The 23,312-nt window shown below is 38.3% G+C and overlaps 1 protein-coding gene across 9 annotated transcripts in view; it reads left to right on the top strand.

The window, feature by feature from the left end:
* Positions 1-23,312, top strand: part of CLEC16A (C-type lectin domain containing 16A) — a 183,146-nt gene that overhangs the window by 7,451 nt on the left and 152,383 nt on the right. For all 9 annotated transcript variants that reach the window (XM_075069277.1, XM_075069279.1, XM_075069280.1 and 6 more), the window contains exons 2-8: positions 8,420-8,548; positions 9,927-10,060; positions 11,656-11,804; positions 13,671-13,776; positions 16,096-16,219; positions 17,176-17,350; positions 18,928-18,981. In XM_075069277.1, coding sequence (XP_074925378.1) covers positions 8,420-8,548; positions 9,927-10,060; positions 11,656-11,804; positions 13,671-13,776; positions 16,096-16,219; positions 17,176-17,350; positions 18,928-18,981 — 871 coding nt within the window. The remainder of the gene's footprint in view (positions 1-8,419; positions 8,549-9,926; positions 10,061-11,655; positions 11,805-13,670; positions 13,777-16,095; positions 16,220-17,175; positions 17,351-18,927; positions 18,982-23,312) is intronic.

The raw sequence follows: 23,312 nt of genomic DNA, 5'->3' as shown, positions 1-23,312 counted from the left end.
GGTGGAAGTTGGATCTTGAGGAAGGATTTGAAACAGGCATAAATAGTTGCTTTTTGGACAAATTAAGGGAAAGCATTCCACATGGTATTACTGAAACCTGGTGGAATGATTCCCATGACTGGAATGGTAAAATCAATGGTTGTAACCTATTTAGGAAGGAGGGAGAGTGATACTGTTGAAAATGGCATTATCTGTTTCTGAGTCACCAACAACTTGGAAGAAAATGATCTTGAATGTTGATAGATCAGAATCCTAAGAGAGAAAGCACAGGATGGGTTATTAGGTGTTGTCCGCTACAGACCACACTAGGGAACAGGATGACTGTATTGTGCACCAATCTGTAATGTATAGGAAAAAAGCTGTGTGATCATGAGATTCTTCAATTGGAGAGACATATTCTGGAGATCTCATGCTGCCAGTACTAGAACATTCTTGGAATTTCTAAATATTATAGATGACAATTTCCTACCTCAGTGTTGCATAGGGGAATTTTATATTAGACCTTGTCTTGACAGATAAAGATGACCTGATCACAGAACTAAAAATTAATAGCAACTTAGGTACAGGTGATCATGACTTAATCACATTTATAATATGTAAACAGAGTAAAGACCAGAACAGTGATGTGTATATACTTGGTGCTTTAAAATGGCCAGTTTCACAAATCTGAAAAGAATAGAGCCAGATCATCTGGGAGGAAGAATTTAATCAGAATGATAATTGAGAATTGTTAAAGAACACTTTACTAGATGCCAAAAAAGTCCAACAATCAAGAAAGAAGGCCATATTTGTTTAAAAAAACCTGCCCTGGTTTAGAGGGAAGTGAAGGCAGCTAAAAAACTAAATAAAATAAAAATATAACAAATGGAAGAAAGGGGAAGTTGATAGTAATTTAATATAAATCAGAAACTGTGAATCGTAAAAAATTGGTACGGGGAGCAAAGAGAAATTTTGTGTTCAGTAAAGTTAAGAACAACAAGGAAGAGTTGTTTTGTTTTGTTTTTTTAAATAAGTTAGGAACAAAAATAATTCTATCATTTCCATCCAGAAGTGTTCAATAAACATTTCTGTACTGTATTTTGTGGGGGGGAAATAGATAATGAAGGTTTGAGAATGACATGGTAAGATACAAGAATAGTAAGTTAGGAAGGGACCAATAAGTTTGGACAAGAGGCCTGAAACTGAAGCTGTGCTGGAAAGTGGGGATGACATGATCAGAACAGGTCAGGAACAATATGTTCATAGGAACGTTATGAATAGACTAGAGATGACGAGGAGGCTAGAGTAGTCAAGACAAGAATTAAGAGTTGGGAAAAGTTTTAGTGATGCAGACAGAAGTTGGATCTTTGCAATGTTATGGAGGAAAAAGTGGCAAGATTTGGGAATGGGTCTAGAGAGGTCATAGTTGGAGATGACGTCTAGGTCTGAGTGATCTTGACCGTAATGGTGTTACCAACAGTCCCTGAGAAAGGGAAAGGCCTTGAGTAGTACGGCCTACACTGTGATTTGTGAGACTGACGAAGACACCGTGACTCTAATCAACTTCAGACATACTAGACTGTTGGCACCACCAGTAACTGTAGGTAAGCGCATGCTTGTTTGCTGCTTCTCGATGGGGGGAGGAGTTAAGAGCTTCTGGAGTGGTGCAAACAGACAGGAGTGTTACTAATCATTGACCGTTTTCAGTTTTCCCATCTTCTTGTGAAATACAAAATGATGACATTGTGAAGGGGCAGAAAAAGCTGCAGATTTTGCTTCATTTTTTGCTACTGAATTGTGTATTTCAGTTCCAAGCTCAGTGTCTAGCAGCAGAGAGAGGTACCCATCTGTAAAACAAAATCTGGGTACTGTCCTGAAGTGAAAGATGAATCACCTTGTTCACAGGCATGAGGAAAAGGAGTGGTGCCGCTGGGTTTCTTCCATAGTGTAGAAGAAAGAAAATCAGTCTGACTAGCTCATTTTCTTCAGGGTTTCTTGACTACTTGTTTTCTAAATCTTGCTTTTGAAAACGAGCCCGTGCTCCTTGTGAATGAAGTATATAGAATTAATAGTTAAAAATATACCCCAGCTTCCCTGATAAAAATGGACTTTCTTTCTTTCTGAAAGAGTATTAACTTGTAATCTATTAAGACCTGGAATATGCTTGAGTGACTTGGTCGTCCGTGGAGCCTTAATTTGCCCCCCTTTGTCTATAAGCAATATGATAGTCTTTAATTCAGTGGTCCTCGAACTTTTTACCTCTTGCCCCCCCCCTTCACTCTGTTAGCTCCCTACCCCTCCAAGTCAGAGTCAGGAGCGTGTTTCTGGGTGGGGGAATGTGGATAGGATAAAAGGGCCAGGCAGGGGGATGTGGACAGGGTAAGGGGGCCCAGAGGCAAGGCCACAGTGGGACTCAGAGCTGGCAGGTGGGGCCACAGTGGGGCACTCACTCCCCCCCCTGTGGGGACTGGCCTGGGCCCCAGCTATACCCTCCACCCCGAATGTTGCTCCACACTCCCCCCCCCACCGCATGGCTTGCTGCTGGGAAGATCACTGCTAATCACCTCCCCCCCCCCCCCCCCGGGGGCATCCCACAGTTTGAGGACCTCTGCTTTAATTATCTAATCAGACTATTTTTTCCATTAGTCCCCTTCCTCATCCAGTGCTCATGATGAATAGTGCTCACTGAATTATCAGCTATTCAATATTTTGTTGTATGGCCCTAGGCCTTATTTTCTACACATTATTCAAACCCTGCTGTGAATACAGAATTTTTAATTTCTTCATGTGTTTTTCTGTAGAGCTTATCACTATAGCATAAGTTCTTTGCAAATGGTCCCTTCTGACCTTAAAGTCTATAATTCTAAATATAAATTAATTTTCCCAATACCGCTCTGAGCTAAGGCACAGAAATTAGTCAAGTGTTCACTAACTTTGGGTGCCCAATTTGAGATGCCTGTGGCCTGTACTTGCAGAGTACCTGGCAGTTTATAGCACTTCACTTGTTTGTTACACAGCTTTTGTTGACCTCTGTTGCTGGAGTGTGCTCAGTACTCCTGCAAATTGACATCTTGGGTCTGAGTTTGGCATCCAGAAAATGAGGACCTTTGGTGGCCACGTGTGGTAAAAAAAAAAAAAAAAAAAATCACTTGCGCCCCATCACATAGGAGTTCTGTGGGAGAAATGGGAATTGAATCCAATTCTCCACAGTGGAATTCAGCTGCCTAAACCAGAGGTGGGCAAATTACGGGCCACATGTGGCCTGCGGAACCATCCTGCCTGGCCCTTGAGCTCCCATCCAGGGATGCTAGCCCCCAGGCCATCGCCTGCTGTCCCCCCTCCCCTGTAGTTATGCCGCCATGCAGGCAGTGCTCTGGACGGCGGGATTGCGCGCTTCTGCCGAGCAGTGCGGCAACGTGTCTGGCTCCGGCTGGGCGGCGCGGGTGCCAGACATGCTGTTCTGAGTGGCATGGTAAGGGACCGGGGAGTGTGTTTGGATAAGGGGTAGGGGGTGTCAGGGGACAAGGAGCAGGGGGCGGTTGGATGGAGCAGAGGTTCTGGGCGGTGACTGGGGATGGGGAACGTGGAGGAGGGGTTGGATAAGCATGGCAATCTCGGGGTGGGGGTGTGGATAGGGGTCAGGGAATAGGGGAAGTTGGATAGGCATGGGTCCCAGGGGGCCTGTCAGGGAGCAGGGGTGTGGATAGGGGTCGGGGCAGTTAGCGGACTGGGAGCAGGAGAGTTGGATGGGGGTGGGGCCATGGGGGTTGTTAGGGGTGGGGGGGTCCTGGGAGGAGGAAGTTAGGGGGCAAGGAATGGGAGTGGGGGGATTGGATGAGTTGGGAGTTCTGAGGGGGGACAGTCAGGGGGTGGGAATTTGAAGGGGTCGGATAGGGGCGAGGGCCAGGCTGTTTGGGGAGGCACAGCCTTCCTTACCCAGTCCTCCGTACATTTTTGCAGCCCCAATGTGGCCCTCGGGCCAAAAAGTTTGTTTACTCCTGGCCTAAACCATGAGACCATCCTTTCGCATCTTGCAACCCCCTGCTTCATTCCCTACACGCTGTCTAACTTCTGAAACAACCGAATCCTACAGATAACAGCCACTTGCACAACACAACCTTGATGCTTCTGTTCCAGGGTGACCTGCACTTTTCACCCCTCTGGTCTGAATGCACTCTCTGTTTTTAGGCCTCTTGGCTTCATTTATCCTCATGTGGTATCCTGCGATTATCCCTCTTAGACCCCATGTCTGGGCTGCAGCCTGCCACTTACCAACCATAACTACTTGGTAGACCCGACTGGCTTCATCACGTTCAATTCTTGCCTTCAGTAGTTGTGATCAGACAGCTTTCTTAAAACAAAGTTTTGTTTAATCTTAACAGTAGGAATAATAAAGCATAAGAGGTTTGTAACACAATAAACTATCTTCATACATTATTATCTTACTTAAGCTTGCCATCCCCTAAGAGTTTAGGGAGGCCCAGTTGCTTCAAATGTCCTCCATAGGGCTTGTCTCTCTCAGCCCGTTCTTTCCAGCCAGCTCACTGACAACTGAGGCCCCTCTCTTGCAAGGCCTTTTAACTGTTTAGTGTCCTTTTATCTTAGTCTCCAGCCTTAGCAAAACGAGCTGTGTAGTTTTTACTGGAACATGGAATTAGTATCATCACAGCTAATAGTTCAGGTATTGTTTCTTAACTTCCTGAGTGTGTGCTTGGTGATGTCTTTCTGGACCCATTGTATTACCTTCCTACTTGCTTCCTAACATCCCTGCTAGTAAGCTAAACCACCTGTTCATAGAGTACATATTCTGATGTATAGACATACATAAACATTTCACATGATCTGTCACAAACAGTATCCATAAACTAATATGAATCAGCCTTTTGTCCTTCATACTTACTTCATTCCCTGAGCACCACTCCTCCTATGCACTGAATGAGGTTGGGGTCCCGCGTGTAGTAAAAACAGTATGTGATCATGTAATTAAAGAGCATATCATAATGCATACACACAATGTGTCTGAATTAAGGCTGCATGGGCAACTTTAATTCAGCATTTTCTAACTTTTCAGTGTTTGACATTGTCACCATAATGTTCTCTTAAAGTAGCTTTCTTGTTTGTAATATTATATGATGTAAAAATCTGCACAACATCCCTACGTGTTTTTTACCTTTTAAGTTAATGAAACGTAACATTGAGCTATAGCATAATTTTTGTCAGGGAATCCTTAATTAGTCCTTGATCCTATTCTTGTGCAGATCTAATCATAAATGTAAATTTTGGCCTTGAGACTAGAAACACTGTTTTCTTTCCACAAAGGCACCTGCCCCTTCACAGACCAAGAGAGTTAATTACAACAGCAGTGACATTGAAACCCAAGAAAATGCACTCAGACTTATGTTATGTCTACACCTGAACTGCTACAGTGGAGCAGGAGGGGTTCTCCCATTGGTGTGGGTAATCTACCTCCTTGAGGTGGTAGCGAGGTCAGCAGAAGGTTAGAGGGGTTAGCTATGCTGACCTATGTCTCTTGGGAGTGTGGATTTGTCATACCCCTTAAAGAAGTAGCTATGGAAATATAAGTTCCCAGTGTAGACCGGTCCTCACCTTGTCATCACTTAATTTTATACTTTTGTTAACCTAAGCAACAATGAGTTTTCCAGTAAAATTCACCAGACAAACAACTGGGAAACCTGTAGTCAGTTTCCAGGGATATAAAGCCCTATTCACAATGGCATCATGTTAAAACGTCTTCAGATTTAGTTTTTTGCAATTTGCCACATTGTGTACTAAACAAAATTAGTTTTTGGTAACCCTTAGGGAAACCGCTCAGAAATGCTTTGCAATGTATAGTGTCTTGGGGGCAAAGTTGAGTAATATCTTATGTCTGCTTCTACTGTTTACTTTGACCAGCATTGCTTTATTGGACTTATTTTCTCCTCCCCCGCCCCCAAATCTTTTTTTGAAATTTAATTTAATTTCTAGTAAATGCAGCCAATTACACAGATTCATTTCTCTGTACATGTGATAGTTCAGGTTCATGGTTACTTCAAATAAACAGGGCTGAATATATGTAAAATATTGCACAGTTGATAGTTACCTCTGAACTAACCCTCTCTCCTCCCCGCTCCCACCCCAAGAGGAACTATCATCACACTGTTTTCTCTGCTTGTAACACCCCTTCTCCTACTCTGTCTGGGCCTTGTCTATTTAGACTGTAAGCATTTAGAGGCAGGGACTGTTTATTATTGTGCCAATTGTAATGGTATCTATTCTTGGGGACGATCCTTAGGCATGCTATGATAAACATGGTTAACTGAGTAAGTATGTATATTTTAACATTGGATCATACTAAATTTCAGTTTCCCTCATTTGGATTCCCCGCAAGTACTTACCTGGGAGAACAGACTGAATCTTGTAAAGCTGTGTCTTAATAACAGACAACGTAATTGATTTTAAATGCTATACAACAGAACTGAGGTTGAAGAGAATAGCTCCCACTGTAATTTATCTGCAAAATATATTAATTACTTTCAAAGTTTCCTTTTCTTATCATGACTTGACAGCTGTAGTTTGGCAGGGCTTTTGAGCTGGGCATATTTTGAAACTCTTGGACCCTGTGCTGAACAGTGTGTTCTGGTCTACACTAGTAGGTAGACAATGTTCTGTGTCATTTAAAATACACACCCATTTTCAGCAGTGTTTAAATTTCCTAATGTAGACACAGCTCACTATGTGAGGGTGACTAAGCATAAAATATGCTGTTTTCCTGCAAGATAGTTGGGAGTAGAAAGGTCAGGATAGGCTCATATGTGAGCTAGAGCAGGGCCCGCATGGTAACGTCTGGCCCGCAGCCTGCCATGGTAAGCACCCTGGCGGGCCGGGCTGGTTTGTTTACCTATCGTGTCCGCAGGTTTGGCCGATCGCTGCTCCCACTGGCCATGGTTCGCTGCTCCAGCCCAATGGAGGCCGCAGGAAGTGGCGCGGGCCGAGGAATGTGCTAGCCGCCGCTTCCTGGTGCTCCCATTGGCTTGGAGTGGCGAACCGTGGCCAGTGGGAGCCGCAAACAGCCGAACCTGGGGATGTGGCAAGTAAACAAACTGGCCCTGCCTGCCACGGTGCTTACCCTGGCGAGCCGCGTGCCAGAGGTTGTCGAACCCTGAGCTAGAGTATTACATGTGGGTCTCCTTGTGTAAATAAACATTTTAGTTCATGGCAAGCTTGGGGTATGATTCTACCTTGCACTAGTATTCCAAGAGCTAACTGTTTGTTTGTGTGGACCCTGCTGATATACATTAACAGTTTATAAATGGAGTTTGCTCTAGTCCTCTTTGAGACAGGGCTAGGGCCTGCTCTACGCTTAAAAGTTCAGTCAACATAACTCTGGCACTTAAAGGTGTGAAAATATGTAAATATACTTACAAGTCTGAAAAAAAAAATGTGGCTTAACTCTTTTATAACTACATAATGCTTATCAGGCTTTCAAACATAAGTTCCCTAACACAGTGGTCCTCAACATGGTGCCTGCAACGCTTCTTGATGACGCCGCTTCTTGGCGGCATTTCTGCAGCTGGTCGTCTGGCGCCCGCCATACTGAAAGGTTGGGGACCACTGCCCTAACATAACTTACGTTATGCTTTTCTTCTGTTTTCACATATTTACCCAAGTAAAATGAGATTGGTACTACAGCTGTGTACAGGCACTCATGTTGTCTTAACCAGGACAGATATGAAACATTTGGAGTTTCCAGCCATAAAATCTATCCCTTCGGTTCAGATTGAGCCTTGGACCCACCTCCTCTCATAGTGTTTTAAATACACATGGTCCAAGTCTCGGTAACTCAGCTTCACCCCAGGTGAATTGAAGACATCCCTGACTGGCATCAACAATTAAGAATTCAAACAAAGATGCGTTCTATGCAGCAATTCAATGGTTGTAATTATGCAATATGTATTTCAGCTAACTCTACATGCAACCTTCTAGAATTAACCTTCCAGGGTATTTACAGCTCTCCTTGCACTCCGTAACTATATTTACCCACTTCGCTTTCTCTTCTCTCCCTTTTCCCTTGCTATTTTTACCCACTTAAGAAACCCAACAAATTACAAGAACAAATATTGAGGGTAAATAGTCAACATGATCACATTGTTTTAATAATCCTTTTTGTTATGTACGTGGCATTTGTAGTCATTCTAAGAAGTTAGTTTGCCTCTCACTGTTGCTTATTCATTGCTCCACTCTACCTCCAATGTCATTTTAAAAATAAACAGAAGCAATTACATCAGAGGGAGGGGAGGAGAATCAAGTTTCTTTCCTGGGATATAGTAATAATTGTGGGAAAACATTTTCATAGAGAACATTTGAAAATGATTGTGAAAATCACAACCCGAAGTTGTTAAACACAGCCATAGTAACTAATTACATGTTTCTCCTCTTTTAGGTATATGTATCATGTTTTGACCAAAAATACCACAGTAACGGATCACAACCGCAATCTGTTAGTGGAGACTATTCGTTCTATAACTGAGATCCTTATATGGGGAGATCAGAATGACAGCTCCGTATTTGAGTAAGTGCTTTACATCTTTTTTTTTTTTTTTTTTTTTAATTACTAACAAATTTAAATCAAAATTGTTGATCAGCTGATATGGGAGGGGTTGGCATTTGTAAATGGAGTGTTATCTGAGATGAATTGTGAAGCTTGCACTGTGGTTCCTGCCAAATGTGCACTAGCTATAATTCAGCTGTCCATAGAGGTTAGCTTCTAGACAGTGAGAGTCATCAGTTACTTGAAGTAAGTTTCTTAATTTATACTTGAACAAACTGTTCTTGTTAGAGTTCCTAAACACACTTCATTGTAGAGGGGGAAGGGGAATTGCATACAGAGATGATGGCACATGATTGATGCTCTTAAGACAGTTTTACAAAGGTGTGCGTACGTATAGCTGTTGTTACTAGACAGGTCAGGTGGCTGTAGGCACCACAGGGCCCAATTTGAAGGAGCTGCTGCAGAGGAAGGTCCCTCTGCAGAAATGCCGCCAAAGACAGCGGCAACGATTGAGCTGCCACCACCGACAGTGCTGAGACTTCGGTGGCAGCTCAATCGGCTGCCAGTGCCTTTGGTGGCATTTCGGCAGCGAGACCCTCTTCTGCGGCAGCGATTGAGCTGCCGCTGAAGACAGTGGCTGGACATCGGCAGCAGCTCCTTTGGGACTTGCGGGGCCCGATTCCAGGGAATCGGCTGAATTGGGCTAAAGCCGGCCCTGAGAGAGGTAGCAGATGAATCCTTAGAAGGATGAGAGATTGTTAGAGGAAACAATAAATAATTATTTTTAAAAATTCTGACAAATTCAAAGCTGCTTCATTGTACCATTTTGATGTTCATATGCCCTGGTAAGCTTTGGCAGCAAATACAGTATAGCAACCTTTTTTTAAGGTCTGCAGAGCATAATCAGGTATATCGAATCTAAACGTCATAACAGACCTTTCTTTCTGATTTTTTTCTCCCTCCTCAATAACAACAAAATACAGTAAAAGCTGACACTTATAATGTTTTTTTTCTTAAAATTTATTTTTAAAGCTCTAGCAAATTCTAGTGTAATTTTCAGTCAAAGACCCTTTCCCACAAAACTGCTTTCATGAGTTTGTAGGGTGAGGAAGCCTACTTTTCTGTTCAGTTGGACGTTACATATCTGACCAACCCTTAAATCTTTGTCACTTTTGTTTATTAGTTAGTTAATTTGAATGTGCTTCAAATGTCCTGGTTAGTTTAATCTTTGACAGAGAGGCACTCTTTAGGGGTAAATGAATGCAATATTACAAAGCTATACAATATGAAAGTTGTCAAACTTATAAAAAAAAAAAATAAGCTCACCAGTCAAACCAAGAGTTCATCTTTTTTAAAAAATAATGAATGAATCAGTAATGCTTTTACATTTATCTTCTAGCTTTTTCTTAGAGAAGAACATGTTTGTTTTCTTCTTGAACATCCTGCGTCAGAAATCTGGTCGTTATGTATGTGTACAGCTGCTGCAGACCTTGAACATCCTCTTTGAAAATATTAGTCACGAGACATCACTCTGTAAGGACGCATTCCTTATTAAACATTTAGTTCTCATTATTAAACAAATCAAAGCTTCAGCACACCGTGTAAGCTCGCTTTTCATTTTATTAACTCTAAAAGCTAACGTGCAAGAACATTTTTAGGAATCAAGTCATCTAAGTAGCTCTGTGAGATCATTAATTTATTTTTTAATTAAACAGCATTGGATTTCTGATGCAAACTCCACTCTAAAATGGTTCATCATAAGTTTCCACTGTTACAAAAACCTTTGGGTTGTACTGTTGAAAGCAAATAGTAAAAAATTTGGAATGATTTTAATATGTGGTCTTTTTAAAGGGGTTCTGTAAAATAACCTAGGCACAAAATAAGAAATGTGAGCATTGTATTGAGTATGTTCTAGATTATAAATCTTATACTCAAATGAGGAATTTAAAAACTAACAACCATAGAAAATCACTGGTTAATTAGGGTCTCAAATGTATTTACTTAATTGTCACAGAACTAGCAATGGAAGCATACACTTGTTAACAAAGCCTTTTGCTGTAGCTGTTCTGTGCTCAGAGGGGCTGGCATCCAAACAAAACACCATGTTAATTTTAACGTCCTTTGGAAACATATGAAGGGAGAAAAAAATAAATTCTTGCTAAATAAAAGAAACAAAATTGGCCAGGAGAGAGTCCATGCATAAACTTTTGAGGGTCAATAATATGGAGGGAAAAATGCTATTTTAAATAAATACTTGATTTGTAATGCCTAAGATTTGATTACTAGCTACAGCATGCTTACAGAAGAAACATAATGCAGACAAGTGTGTTCTGTTCTCATTATAATCCTATCTTTGGGAGCCAAGCCTTTTGCAAGACGTTAATGAATATGACTTCTATGTGTTACTGCTAATTGAAGTGGTCATTTGCATTGTTAAACTTAAAATAGGGGTATTTAGTTGTCAAATGTAGACTTGATTACTGCTAGGTTGCGCTTACAAAACACTTTTCATTGTCAGGCACTATATATATAATATAATAAAAATTAATATCTATATATATTATATATAGATATATATTATATATAAAAACATAAAACTAGACTTGGAAGGATTAGATTTGTATTACTAAGTGTCGGTAAACATTGATTTTAATGTCCATTCCTCCCCTCCCCCAAAAGAAACACAAACAAAAACCCAAAACAAAACCCATTTCCATTGATGGTGATCAACATTTGTGGAGGCAAAATAAGAAAAATGCTGCTTGAGAACTTAGAGTTTAGATTTAAGGATATCTACTTCATGTGTTTTGACACATGATGTTGACAATTTGTGTTTTAGTGGTTATGAAATGTTAACTTTTTAATCTCGGGGTCTACTGCCATTAAATTTGTCTAATTCCTCTCCGCCATCCTCCATAGTATGAAAATTTAAATGGATTAAAACCCAAAAATGCTTAACCTATATGTTTTCACAACTATGAAAATTTAAAATGATAAAAAAATTCAAAAATAAACCTTAATATTATCCATCAATTATAAAGAAATATTAAATTCTATGAAGCCTACATAAAACCTATTTGATGATGATTTTCCTTTGTGATGATTTGTGATATGGTTTTATATTTCAGATTATTTGCTCTCTAATAACTATGTAAATTCTATCATTGTCCACAAATTTGACTTTTCTGATGAGGAGATCATGGCATATTATATCTCATTTCTGAAAACACTTTCCCTGAAACTCAACAATCACACTGTACACTTTTTTTACAATGAGGTAAGTGGCTTGAAGAATTTACAGTAAAAAGCCTTACTAACTACAGTATATACAGAAGTGAGTTTAAGGCCAAAACTTTGGTGGATCACAGATAGACTTCTCTCACTCATGAGCCTTAGCACTTCTCTCTCTCTCAACTCAAGCTTCTTCTGAGGACTGTCCCTGTCCCATTGTCTTGCAGTTTAAAATGACTTATATTGTAGTAACAATGTGCCCAAGTAAGAATCTTAGAATCAGGTTTTGTGTGTTGTAGCAAGTGTGTGGGAAAATCTGTTTGTGCTATGAAATGTCTGTCTAGTGTATTTCCCACTCTTCGTACTGGTCTTAATTAAATTATTAACAGATGTTAAAAGCTTTATACTGTTTGCACAGGCTGTAATTAGAGTGCAATGTCTTATTTCTGTAATAAAGTCTAAATTCCCACTGTTAACTGCATTAGCATATAATATCTTCGCACACTATTAGTGTGTATCATTTAAAAAAAAACAGTGAAGGTGAGATTTTAGATGTGCAGTTTTTCAGCAAAGTCCACAAATACACAGCAAAGTATTCATTGGTAGTCCAAAACTGATTAACAGTAGAGGATAACCTCATCTAATCCCAGCCCATAACCAGCTTTCTTGATTCAGTACTACCATCTCTGAAATGAAGGCCTGGTCTACACTTAAACATAGATATAGTTCTTCAGGGGAAACATAAAAAACACATCCCTCAATGTAGTAGCTCTGCCAATCTAACCTCTAGCATAGGCATGATTAGGTTGACTGAAAAATGTTTCTGTCAACGTAGCTGCCATTGCTTGGGAAGGTGAAGTTTTATTACCGTAGCGTGAGTTTACACTACAGTGGCATTCGCTTTGGAGCTGGAGCTGTGCCGCTGTGGTGCCCATAGTGTAGACATTTCCTAAGTATAAATACACTGCAACACGTATGGCAGAAGCTAATGTTCTCAGTGATTCTGTCAGTGTCTTGCCTTTTTATTGTAATAACATCAAACTAAAATAGTTTGCTTTTTAAATCACTGCTTTAAAAAATTAAAAAGCTTTTAAAATATTGCATAATGAGACCTCCATTTAAAAGAATTTAATATAATCAAACTGAAGTGCAAAAGAATATCTAAATTTATAGAAATTTCAGTCATTGGCATTTTGCATGGTATATTAAAACAAACTACTTCATGTATTTTAGTCAGTAAATATTGATGTTTTGGTCTAAGTCAACTGCTATATTTGAATTATAAATGCCCACAGAACTTGGCATTGCAGCATAACTTCAAACGTAAGTTAATTCAGAATTCTGATGTTTCAAATGTAGTGCTTACTCATAGAACCTAGAATTTTGTCTATTTACTACAGTACTTTATTCAATTGTAAGCCTGTTATCTTAAAGCCCTAATTCCGCATTTGAATCCATGCAGACAGATCCCATATGAAGTCAGTGGGGGATCAGTGTGGTCAAAAAGACCCACCTGTTTTGGTGCAGTTGCAGGTCTAAGAGGTGATCTTTTCACACAACCTTAGTCTTATTTTTCTCTCTAGCCACATAATAGTTATTGCCAGAAGAGGGCATCAAAACTCTTCAAAAAGTACAGAGATGATGATGTGTGAAGTATATGAAACTTTAGTTAATACATGCTTCCTGTAATAAACTCATATACCTGCAAACTAATGGGTGTTTGAAACTCAGATTTTGTTTTAAAAAGGATTGATTGACTACATCTGCACGCATTTATAGTACCATGTGATAGATTAGATTTTTTTTTTCTGCCTTGTTACCTTAGTAGGATAACTTTTTTCGTGAAAAATCCTAAGAAAGTATTGAATGTTTGACAGGATAGAACTTAATGCCTGCTGTATTTTTATTTCAGCACACTAATGATTTTGCCTTGTATACGGAGGCCATTAAATTTTTTAACCACCCAGAGAGCATGGTCAGAATTGCTGTCAGGACTATAACTTTAAATGTCTACAAAGGTAAGTTTAGTGCATCAGAAGACTAGTACACCTAATACTTTGTGTAACTAAAGTTAAGTGTTAACAGTTACAAACAATGCATATATACCAGGCATAGATTCTGATTTATGCAAGGCTGAATTAATTGTAAGCATGTTACTTAACATGCATGTGTTAACAAACGTGTTAAATATAGATTTTTAAAAAAATCTTTATAAAAGACAACTCTAAAGCCAAAGTGTTTACACAATACTGTGTGTTTGTAAACACCAGTATATTTTCCTTGATAAAGAAACGGGTGCCAACACAATATAAAGAACACGAGTACTTGTGGCACCTTAGTGACTAACAAATTTATTTGAGCATAAGGGCTGTAGCCCACGAAAGCTTTTGCTCAAATAAATTTGTTAGTCTCTAAGGTGCCACAAGTACTCCTGTTCTTTTTGTGCTTACAGTCTAACACTGCTGATACTCTGAAACACAATATAAAGTACACAAGGAAATTCATGTCAACTGCCAGTAGAGGTCCTAATCTGTCCATTTTAAAAGGTATTAGTTTCTTGTTAAAGATATCAGTCTCTTGACATATTGAACATTTATAATAAGAGAAATAGTAATTTGTGTGACAGAAATCAACATATATTTCCTTAATTTTTTTGGATTATGACTGCAATTCTGGAATTTGGTAGTCCACTCATCAGTGGAGGAAAAACTATTGATGTACCATAAGTTGTTCGTTGTGTATATAATTTGCACCCTATTATAGAAACAATTTGTTTTTTGTAGTTCTGTGAAAATTCATTTACACAGCCTGGAGGCAGAAATGTAATCCTAATCTGGAGTGCTCTGCATGGTGATGTGCATTCCTATAGGGGTTTTTATCCTGCAGTTGCCTTTTTTAATTAAGTTTTTATTTCAATTTTTAAACTGCTTTTTGCATTACAAATTTAAGAGGAATTTAATATTAATTTGGAAATAAACTGTCATAACTTGCTATAAATCAATGGATGTTGTAGCTGTACATGGGCTGAAAAATGACTAGTCAAAAATTACTATTTTTCTAGTGAACTTTGAGGTACATAGTAAACACCACAATGCTTTTTATCTCATAGTGACACTTTTCTCACAGACTTCACTTCCAACAACTTACTGTTTTAAGCTGTAAAGTATATAGCTACATAATAAAATGATTGGATTAGTTTTAGCTCTCAGCAGTATATGATAAAGGTATAGAGTTTAACTGATTGCTAGAATTTGCCTATTACTGGATGTAGACAAGCTAATGGAGGAAGTAATATGGCAAATGTGACATTTTAAAGTAACTGTAATTATTGATTACAAAACATAAGGGTGGGGAAAATCCTACTCCACGTTTTAAAAGCTGCTTGTTTGATCTGTATTGAATAAGGAAATTCTGAAGCAGTGTGGATGCTAAGTGTCAACATTTACATGATAACCCTGAAAGCATTTTTGCTTTAGATACTTTACAGCTGTGTTGGTGTCTGGACACTGAGTACAAAGTGTAGCCCTTTCTGGTGTTCAGCAAGCAAAATCCATGCGATGTTTTCTCTACTTCTAACACCCAACCTTCTGTGTATGAGCCAGTTATTACAGAAACAGTGAAGTATGATGCACTTCATACTTTGTGTACACTTACTAATTAAAAAGGAAAGTTTTATGATCTTGCCTAGAGTTTAAGTTGAATGTTGGAGAGCTATGGGGGTTGAATTTGAAAAACACAACTATCAAACATGCAGGTTTCATAATTTTCTGACTATCCATTTGTAAATGTTTTGATCTAACACCTTCTAACCTGTATCTTTTGGTTTAGATGCTTCCTGCTTTAGCTCTTTAACCCTTTTGGAGGATGTCTCACCATCCCAGTTCCTAATCCTGTTAACTGTTGTCTTTTTTTTTTTTTCTTTTTTCCCCCCCCCCCCTTCCTTCACTGATGATTCCTGTGTTCCTTAATGCAGTGTCATGTAAGTCTATTAACAAGTTTGGCTTTCAGCATTATTGCTTTATACTTACACTTTGTCTTTTAAAAAAGAAAACTCACATGAGTAGAGTGTGGTTTTCTGAACTGCAGTAGATCTACTTACTATCTTGAGATCAATGTAAAAATAACCCTAGTATTTTAACAGGCTCATTTAACCTGTCAAGAGTTGTCCTATGAAACTTTAAAAGACATCTATTTCATGGATAAGATAAACCCATACAGGTGTGTGTGAGTTAAAAAAAATAAAATAGTATGTAATGAAAATTCAGAATGGCAAGTTGATTGTATCTTTTTTTTAAACATTTATCTTTTGGAAACTTTTTTTTTTAACTTCTGTTCAGTGGACAACCAGCCTATGTTGCACTACATTCGAGATAAAACTGCTGTCCCCTACTTCTCCAACCTTGTTTGGTTTATTGGGAGCCATGTGATAGAACTGGATAACTGTGTGCAGACTGATGAAGAGTAAGCTTCTACAACTATTTCTTTTTGCCAGGCGCACTGAAAACTTTTTAAGTTAGTGTTTCAAGAAATGATCCTAGCAAGTCTGTAATTCTTACAAGATCGTGTTAGAAATCATTGCAGGAGGATATTGTCAAGTCATTTATAAATTTTAACATTCCTGTAAATAAATGATTTGTTGGGAGACATTACTCCTCATCCCAGTTGGGTTGAAGTATATAGACTTAACTTTATTAATGAACTAAAATGTTATGCAGAAAATATATAGGATATTGTTATTGCATAACAATAAGACTAAAAGCACAGACTCTTTAGATATCTGTACTCGCATTCAGAAAGCTGGACATTAGGATAGTTTTCTGGAAACTATCATTAGAAAAATAGTCTTTTCAAGTTTATTCAGTAGTTTAATTATCTAAACACCTTTGCCATCAATATAACTGGCAGATGTCACTTGTATAGAACCTCTTATTTTGTCAGCTACAAAATTTGTGCTGTGTTGCTCATGATCACCACATTGGATTTGCTCTTTGAGTATGTATGGTCAGTTTTTTAAAGCTTTACTTGGGTTAGAACAGTACAGAAGAAATATAAGTAGTTTTACTGGCTTTAAGATAAAAATGTTTAAATAGTCTTTTGTAATAGAAAACAAAATTGTAATGTTTCCTTTCATGACTGGCTTCTAAAAAGGCATGTACAAATTGGCAGCTGAGATTTTTATGCTTCTCCAGAAAACGGAAATCTTGTACTCATCACTGGAGATGTTGTATTGTGAAATTAAAATGACAACACTCCTTCAATTGCGTCATTTTGATTGTCAAATTTCTAAGGTTACAGGAGGTAACTTGGACGTCTGCATTAGTCAGTCTGCATGGAATAAGACAGAAAAAAGATGCAGATACATTATCGTACTGAATTCTGATTGTTCTTCTACCTTAGCTATGTCTTGTCTCTTTCAGGCACAGAAATAGAGGCAAACTGAGTGATTTGGTAGCAGAACATCTGGATCATTTACATTATCTTAATGATATCCTAATCATTAATTGTGAATTCTTAAATGATGTGCTCACAGACCACCTACTTAATAGGCTGTTTCTGCCTCTCTATGTGTATTCATTAGTAAATCAAGATAAGGTAAGGAATAGCTTGCATGATTTAGTGATTAGTTAAGTCTCTTAATAATTAATGATTTCCACTCAGTATTTACAGTAATTTGTGCAGTAAGTGTATCCCATAAGTACAATTAATATCATCTACATTTAAGTACTTTACAAGAAAAACAGTTTAAATAATTCAAGTCTTTGTTCTTAAATTAAAAGATGAGTGCTCAGGAGATGCTGTTTTAGGTATATATGAACCTAGGTAAAGACACACATACATTGGCCCATGTAGTTGTTAAACATTGTTTAGCATTTAATGTAAGCAGTAAGTTCAGGTCTGGGCCTGGATTTCTCTGAAATATGTTTTAAAAGGCCAGTATAGTTGTATCAGAAAGATGCTTTTTTAAAAAAGTAATCTTTAAGATTGAAAACAGGATCTCTGTTACTTATGTATAAAATTGTCAAATCAATGCACCTTGCCTCTAGTCTGATTTTTTTTTCCAATTTCAGTGGGTTTTTTTAAAAAAAAAACATGTCACTGATTAAAAGGAGCAGAATCAGACTTGGTACCTACTGTATGGAACAGATGAAAAGTTTGCTTAAATTCCATCTAATCCAAGTTCTTATATAGTACCTATCTCTGTGGTAATTGCATGTGTCTTGTGATTCTCTTGTATTTTTTATCCTTGTCATAATTGTGTGACATCTGAAGATTTATCATACTTTGCATTTCTGTGGAGCCTGCCATCAAAGATCTTTGTGTTTTTAATGTTAATTAATTTAACCTGTCACATCCCCTTCTGGGTTAAGTAATTAAATTCATTTTATACAGTGAGTTAGTGGTAGAGGTAGGTATAGACCAGATTTTATGACTTCCAGTCTTGTGCTTCAGCCATGTTTCCTTCCATATCTTACAATGCAAAAATATGCAAATATCTCTAGTGACTTAAAACAACATGCTTCAGACAAGAGACTGTAAATATTGTAAATAGTTCTCTTTTCTGTGGTGTTAGTGGTTCTTTCAGAAATCAGTTTATTCTAATTTTAATGGAGATTTTAAAGTATTGTCATTCTATGAGCATTTATTGTGTTCTGATTATGGAGAGAAAATGTCTGTGAAGCCAGAATTACCCACTTGAATCCAACAACCGAATGTCAACAACTCCAGTAAACTTTTATTGGTCTTATTTAATTCAGTGGAATAACATTGTAAGAGCTTCCTTTTAGTAATTTATTTCATAAGTACCATCTGGTAAGGATACGCTGGAGGGATAAAAATGAGTTCTCACTTAAGCATCTGGTAAAAATAAATATTAAGGGAAACTTTGCCTTCAAAAACAATGTGCAGTCATATTTTGAAGCGTGGAGTAAATGAAAAATGCATTCTTCTGAGATCCTTTTCCAAAGAAATGGAAAGTCACTGGAAAATCTCAGCATATTCCTTGGAACTTAGTAGCATGGGAGAAAGTGGGGGAGGTAGTGCACATTAAACACTTGATTTTTTTCTACTTACATTCTTCTGTTTTAAAAAATGTTGGCCTTTTTTCTATTTAATGGTGTAATTACCTTAGTTTTCTGTAATTAACAAGCATTCTTTTCTTTCTTCCGTAGGGTGGGGAGCGTCCAAAAATAAGTCTGCAAGTTTCTCTGTATCTTCTCTCACAAGTATGTCACATTTCAGTGTGGTGTTTGTAATGATCTCAGTAATTTCATTATAAATTGTGTGGTTTAGGGGGCTATTTTTCAGCTATACATCTGAAGAGAATTGTGCTCAGTTTGAGGTGCAGTGTGTACCTGTAAGGGACACTTGTATATTTATTTTTTAAACTATTAGCTCACTGGTCATCACATGGGCCAACTACTACTCTTTGCTTACTAGTACCTTTCCTTGGAGGTTCTCAGAATACATTACAAACATTACCTAATTAAATCTTTAGAACACCAGTTATTTTGAGATGTTTGTGACAATCCCTTAACTTACCAGTTTAATGCAGCGACCTCTTTAGTGAAATGCAGCAGCTGTTAAACATTGCATAACAGCTTTGTACAACAAGTTACGACTGTAATGAAGAATACAGTATTCAACTGCAACTACAGGCAGAATACAGCATTCCAAATTTCAGTTTGACTAGGACATACAGAAATTAGGGTTTTGAATCTTACTCTTGTGCAAAATGTTGTGGGATCTTTAATTACAAGTAGGAAGTGCCTTGTTTTATGTCTCTTGAAATGTAATCAGCTTTTTTGTATTTACAAAAATAAAAATTGAGTGGCTGAATACTGAGCAGATGCTATAACTTCTGACAATTGAAAATGCCATTATGAGTTGCACATATCTTAGGTAATTTTACAATAGATCAGAGTGCCACCATAAACTTCTTTTAAATTGGGATTTTTTTAAGTGAATGGTGAAATAGATAGTTAAATAAAAGTTCTTGAAAATGCCAGATGCTCATTTTTGTTCTTTGGATTATTGCTGTTTACCCTAGAGATTGAAAAAAGCTTATTCTGTCAGCTGAATATTAGCCTACCTGCATACTTCATGTACATGCTCAATATATTTACATTCTTAAATAAAATGTTTACATTTAGGTCAAAATATATTATTGACTTGATTTCTGCTAGAAGTGATAATATTTTAAAATGACTTTTTTTTAAATCTATGAATTCTTAAATCAGACTTTTTATAAGTGGGAGTATCCTCCCAGGTTGATTTCTTTATGACAATTTGTAGGCATTGTAAAAACCAGTTTCCACCTGTTTTGTTGCCTCAGGGAAGGAAACACTGCAGTGCTGCTAAGTTTCTGTTTCCCACATCATTTTCAATTTGAGTTAGCTTTAGTGACCTCCGAAATGAAACCTTATAGTAGCAATCACTTGAAACTAAGGGAATCAGTCTTGTTAAGTCACTAAATGCCTCTTATGAGATGCTTTGAGCCCTCTAATCTCTCATGTAAATGAGAGTATTGAGAAAGTCAATAATTTTTCAGTTCACTAACCATTCTGGAAAACGTTGGCTTTTTTTTTAAACCCAAGTGAAATTTGACACATTTCATTTTGGGGTGAACTAAATGTCTTTAATAATAATTGGTCAGAGATAGGGTGTATGAACTGAGAATGACTCTAGCCCAGTGGTTAGGATACTTGCCTGGAAGATTCCTAGATTCTAGAACTGGAAGGGACCTCAAGAGGTCATCGAGTCCAGTTCCCTGCCCTCATGGCAGGGCCAAATACTGTCTAGACCAGGGATTTGCAACTTTCATACAGTGATGTGCCGCGTCTTCTTTATTCACTCTAATTAGGTTAATGTGCCAGTCATACTATTAATGTTTAGAAGGCCTCTTCCTATAAGTCTATAATATATAACTAAACTATTGTAGTAAAGTAAATAGATTTTTTAAAAATTGTTAAGAAGCTTCATTTAAAATTAAATTAAAATGCGAGCCCCCAGACGCGGTCCAGGCCCCGGAGTGGAATGCCACTGAAAATCAGCTTGCATGCGGCCTTCGGCAAGCGTGCCAAGGTTGCCTACTTCTGGTCTAGACATCCCTGATAGCAATTTATCTAACTATTCTCAATAGCTCCAGAGAGGGAGATTCCACAACCTCCTAGCAATTTATCCAAGGTTTAACCACTTTGACAGTTAGGGAACTTTTTCTAATGTCCAGCCTGAGCCTCCTTTGGCAGATTTAGCCCACTGCTTCTGTTTCTAATCCTTAGAGGCTAGATGTACAAGCTCTTCTCTCCTTATGATACCTTTATAGCTATCCGAAAACTCTATTAGTCCCTCAGTCTTTCTTTTCCAAAAACAACCCAATTCTTTCAGCCTCTTCATAGGTCATGTACTCAAACTTATCATTCTGTGTGCTTCTTCTCTGGACCCTCTCCATTCTCCATCTTTTTTGAAATGTGTGCCAGAACTGGACCATATACTCCAGTTGAGGCTAACAGGCGCGAGAGTAGAGTGGAAGAATGACTTCCATGTCATTGCTCACGAACACACCTGTTAATGCATCCCAGAATCATGTTCCTTTTTTTCAACAGCATCACACTAGTTGAATCCTATTTAGCTTATGACACTATAACCCATCTAGATCCCTTTTCTGCATACCCTTCTAGACAGTTTCTTCCTGTTCTGTATGTTGAGAACTGATTGTCTTCCTAAGTGGAGCACTTGATTTATCTTTATTAACTCATCTGTGTTCCTCAGACGATTTCTCCAATTTGCAGATAATTTGAAATGTTGACGCTATCTTCGAAAGCAGTGTTGCAATCCTCCCAGTTGGTATTATTTGCGACTACTTATAAGCGTGCTTCATGCATATAAGGTCATCTGATGAGATGTTGACGTAGCCATCCAAAAAAGTACTTGTTATAATACTTCAGCAGATTGGGAGAGCCATTAATGACAATATCTGAGTAGGGGTATCCAGGCAGTTATGCACCATCTTATGAGTAGCGCCTCTAAGTTTGTTGTGCCATATGAGTAAGAAATGTCATGCGAGACGTGATCATGCCTTACTAAAGTCTAGGATAGCCAATCCACGTTTCTCGCCTGTATGCACAAATCTCGTTTCTCTAGCAGAGAAAGTATCAAGTTTGGTTTTTGCATGATTGTTTTTTACAAATCCATGCGCCTGGCTTATTCTATCACCTTACACCGTTCCAGAGTTGTTTGCAGAATGATTCCTTAATTGCTTACCATATCTTTCCCTGGCACAGAAGGTTAATTGATTGGTCTTATCTGGGTTTTTTTATTTCCCTTTTAATAGATGACTATATATTTTGCCTTTCCAGTCTCTGAAATCTTCCTGCCCATAGATTTTCAAAGTAATAGCTAGAGGCTCAGATACCTCCTCTATTAGCGTCGTTCGAGTGTTCATAGTGATGCACTTTATCAGGCCTGGGGACTTGCATGATCGAATTTGCAAATGATTTTTAACTGGTTCTTTTTTTATTATCTTCTACGAGATCCCCCTTCCCATATACTTCATATGTATGACTTTCTTCAGACTTCTCACATGAAGAGCCGAAACAAAGAGTCATTAGCATCTTGGCCTTTCCAATTTTCTCTGTACTGGTTCCGATCCCACTCATACAGTGGGCCTACCGTTGTCTATGTTCTTCCTGTTTGTCTAATGTATGGAAAAAAGTCGTCTTGTTTTCCTTTATTCGTAGCTAGCTTGAGCTCATTTTTCTCTTCTGCCTTTTAATCTTGTCCTTGTGTTCTCGTGTTGCCTTAATTCAAGCCTTTGAATTGTCTAGTTTCCAATTTATGAGACCTTTTTTTTTTTTTTTTTTCAGATCATGCAAGATCTCGTGGTTAAGCCAAGGTCTTTTGCCACATTTTCTATCCTTCCTACCCAACGGAATAGCTTGCTTTTGGGACCTTAATAGCGTCCCTTTGAAAAATTGCCAACTCTCCTCAGTTGTTTTTTTGCTTAGGTAAGGTCCCATGGGAATCAAGACTATCAGCTCTCTGAGCTTACCAAAATCCACCTTCCTGAAATCCATTGTCTCTATTTTGCTGTACTCCCTTATACCCTTCCTTCGAATTGTGAACTCTGATTTCATGATCACTTTCACCCAAGGCTGCCTTCCACTTTCAAATTCTCAACGATGGGAGATCCAAATGCATGTCCCCGCTCTGCATCAGGCGAGAAAGGGCGGGGGGGGGGGGTGTTAACCTAGGTGTCTCACATTCCAGGTAACCACTTTAACTACTTAGCTGAAGGTAATAAATGAGGTACTGGGTCTTCTAGCCATTTTTTGACTGGCACCTAAGCCCTCTTGTGAATCTAGCCCAAACAATTTGTGTCAAATTTGCAATAGTTTTGGGTTGACTGAAACTATAGTTCTCCGGGAATGAATTATTTATCCAAAAAAGTCACCCAGCTTTGCTCAGCAGCTCATTAGGCCTATTTCATCATGTCTGGAACTTATCTATTCTTAAAACGCTACATGGCACAGCTGGTCCGCTGCAGCGCTTTAGTGTA

This window comes from Chelonoidis abingdonii, chromosome 9 (assembly GCF_003597395.2).
Source record: "Chelonoidis abingdonii isolate Lonesome George chromosome 9, CheloAbing_2.0, whole genome shotgun sequence".
Classification (NCBI taxonomy): Eukaryota; Metazoa; Chordata; order Testudines; family Testudinidae; genus Chelonoidis; species Chelonoidis abingdonii.
This window is presented reverse-complemented; position numbering and strand designations above follow the sequence as displayed.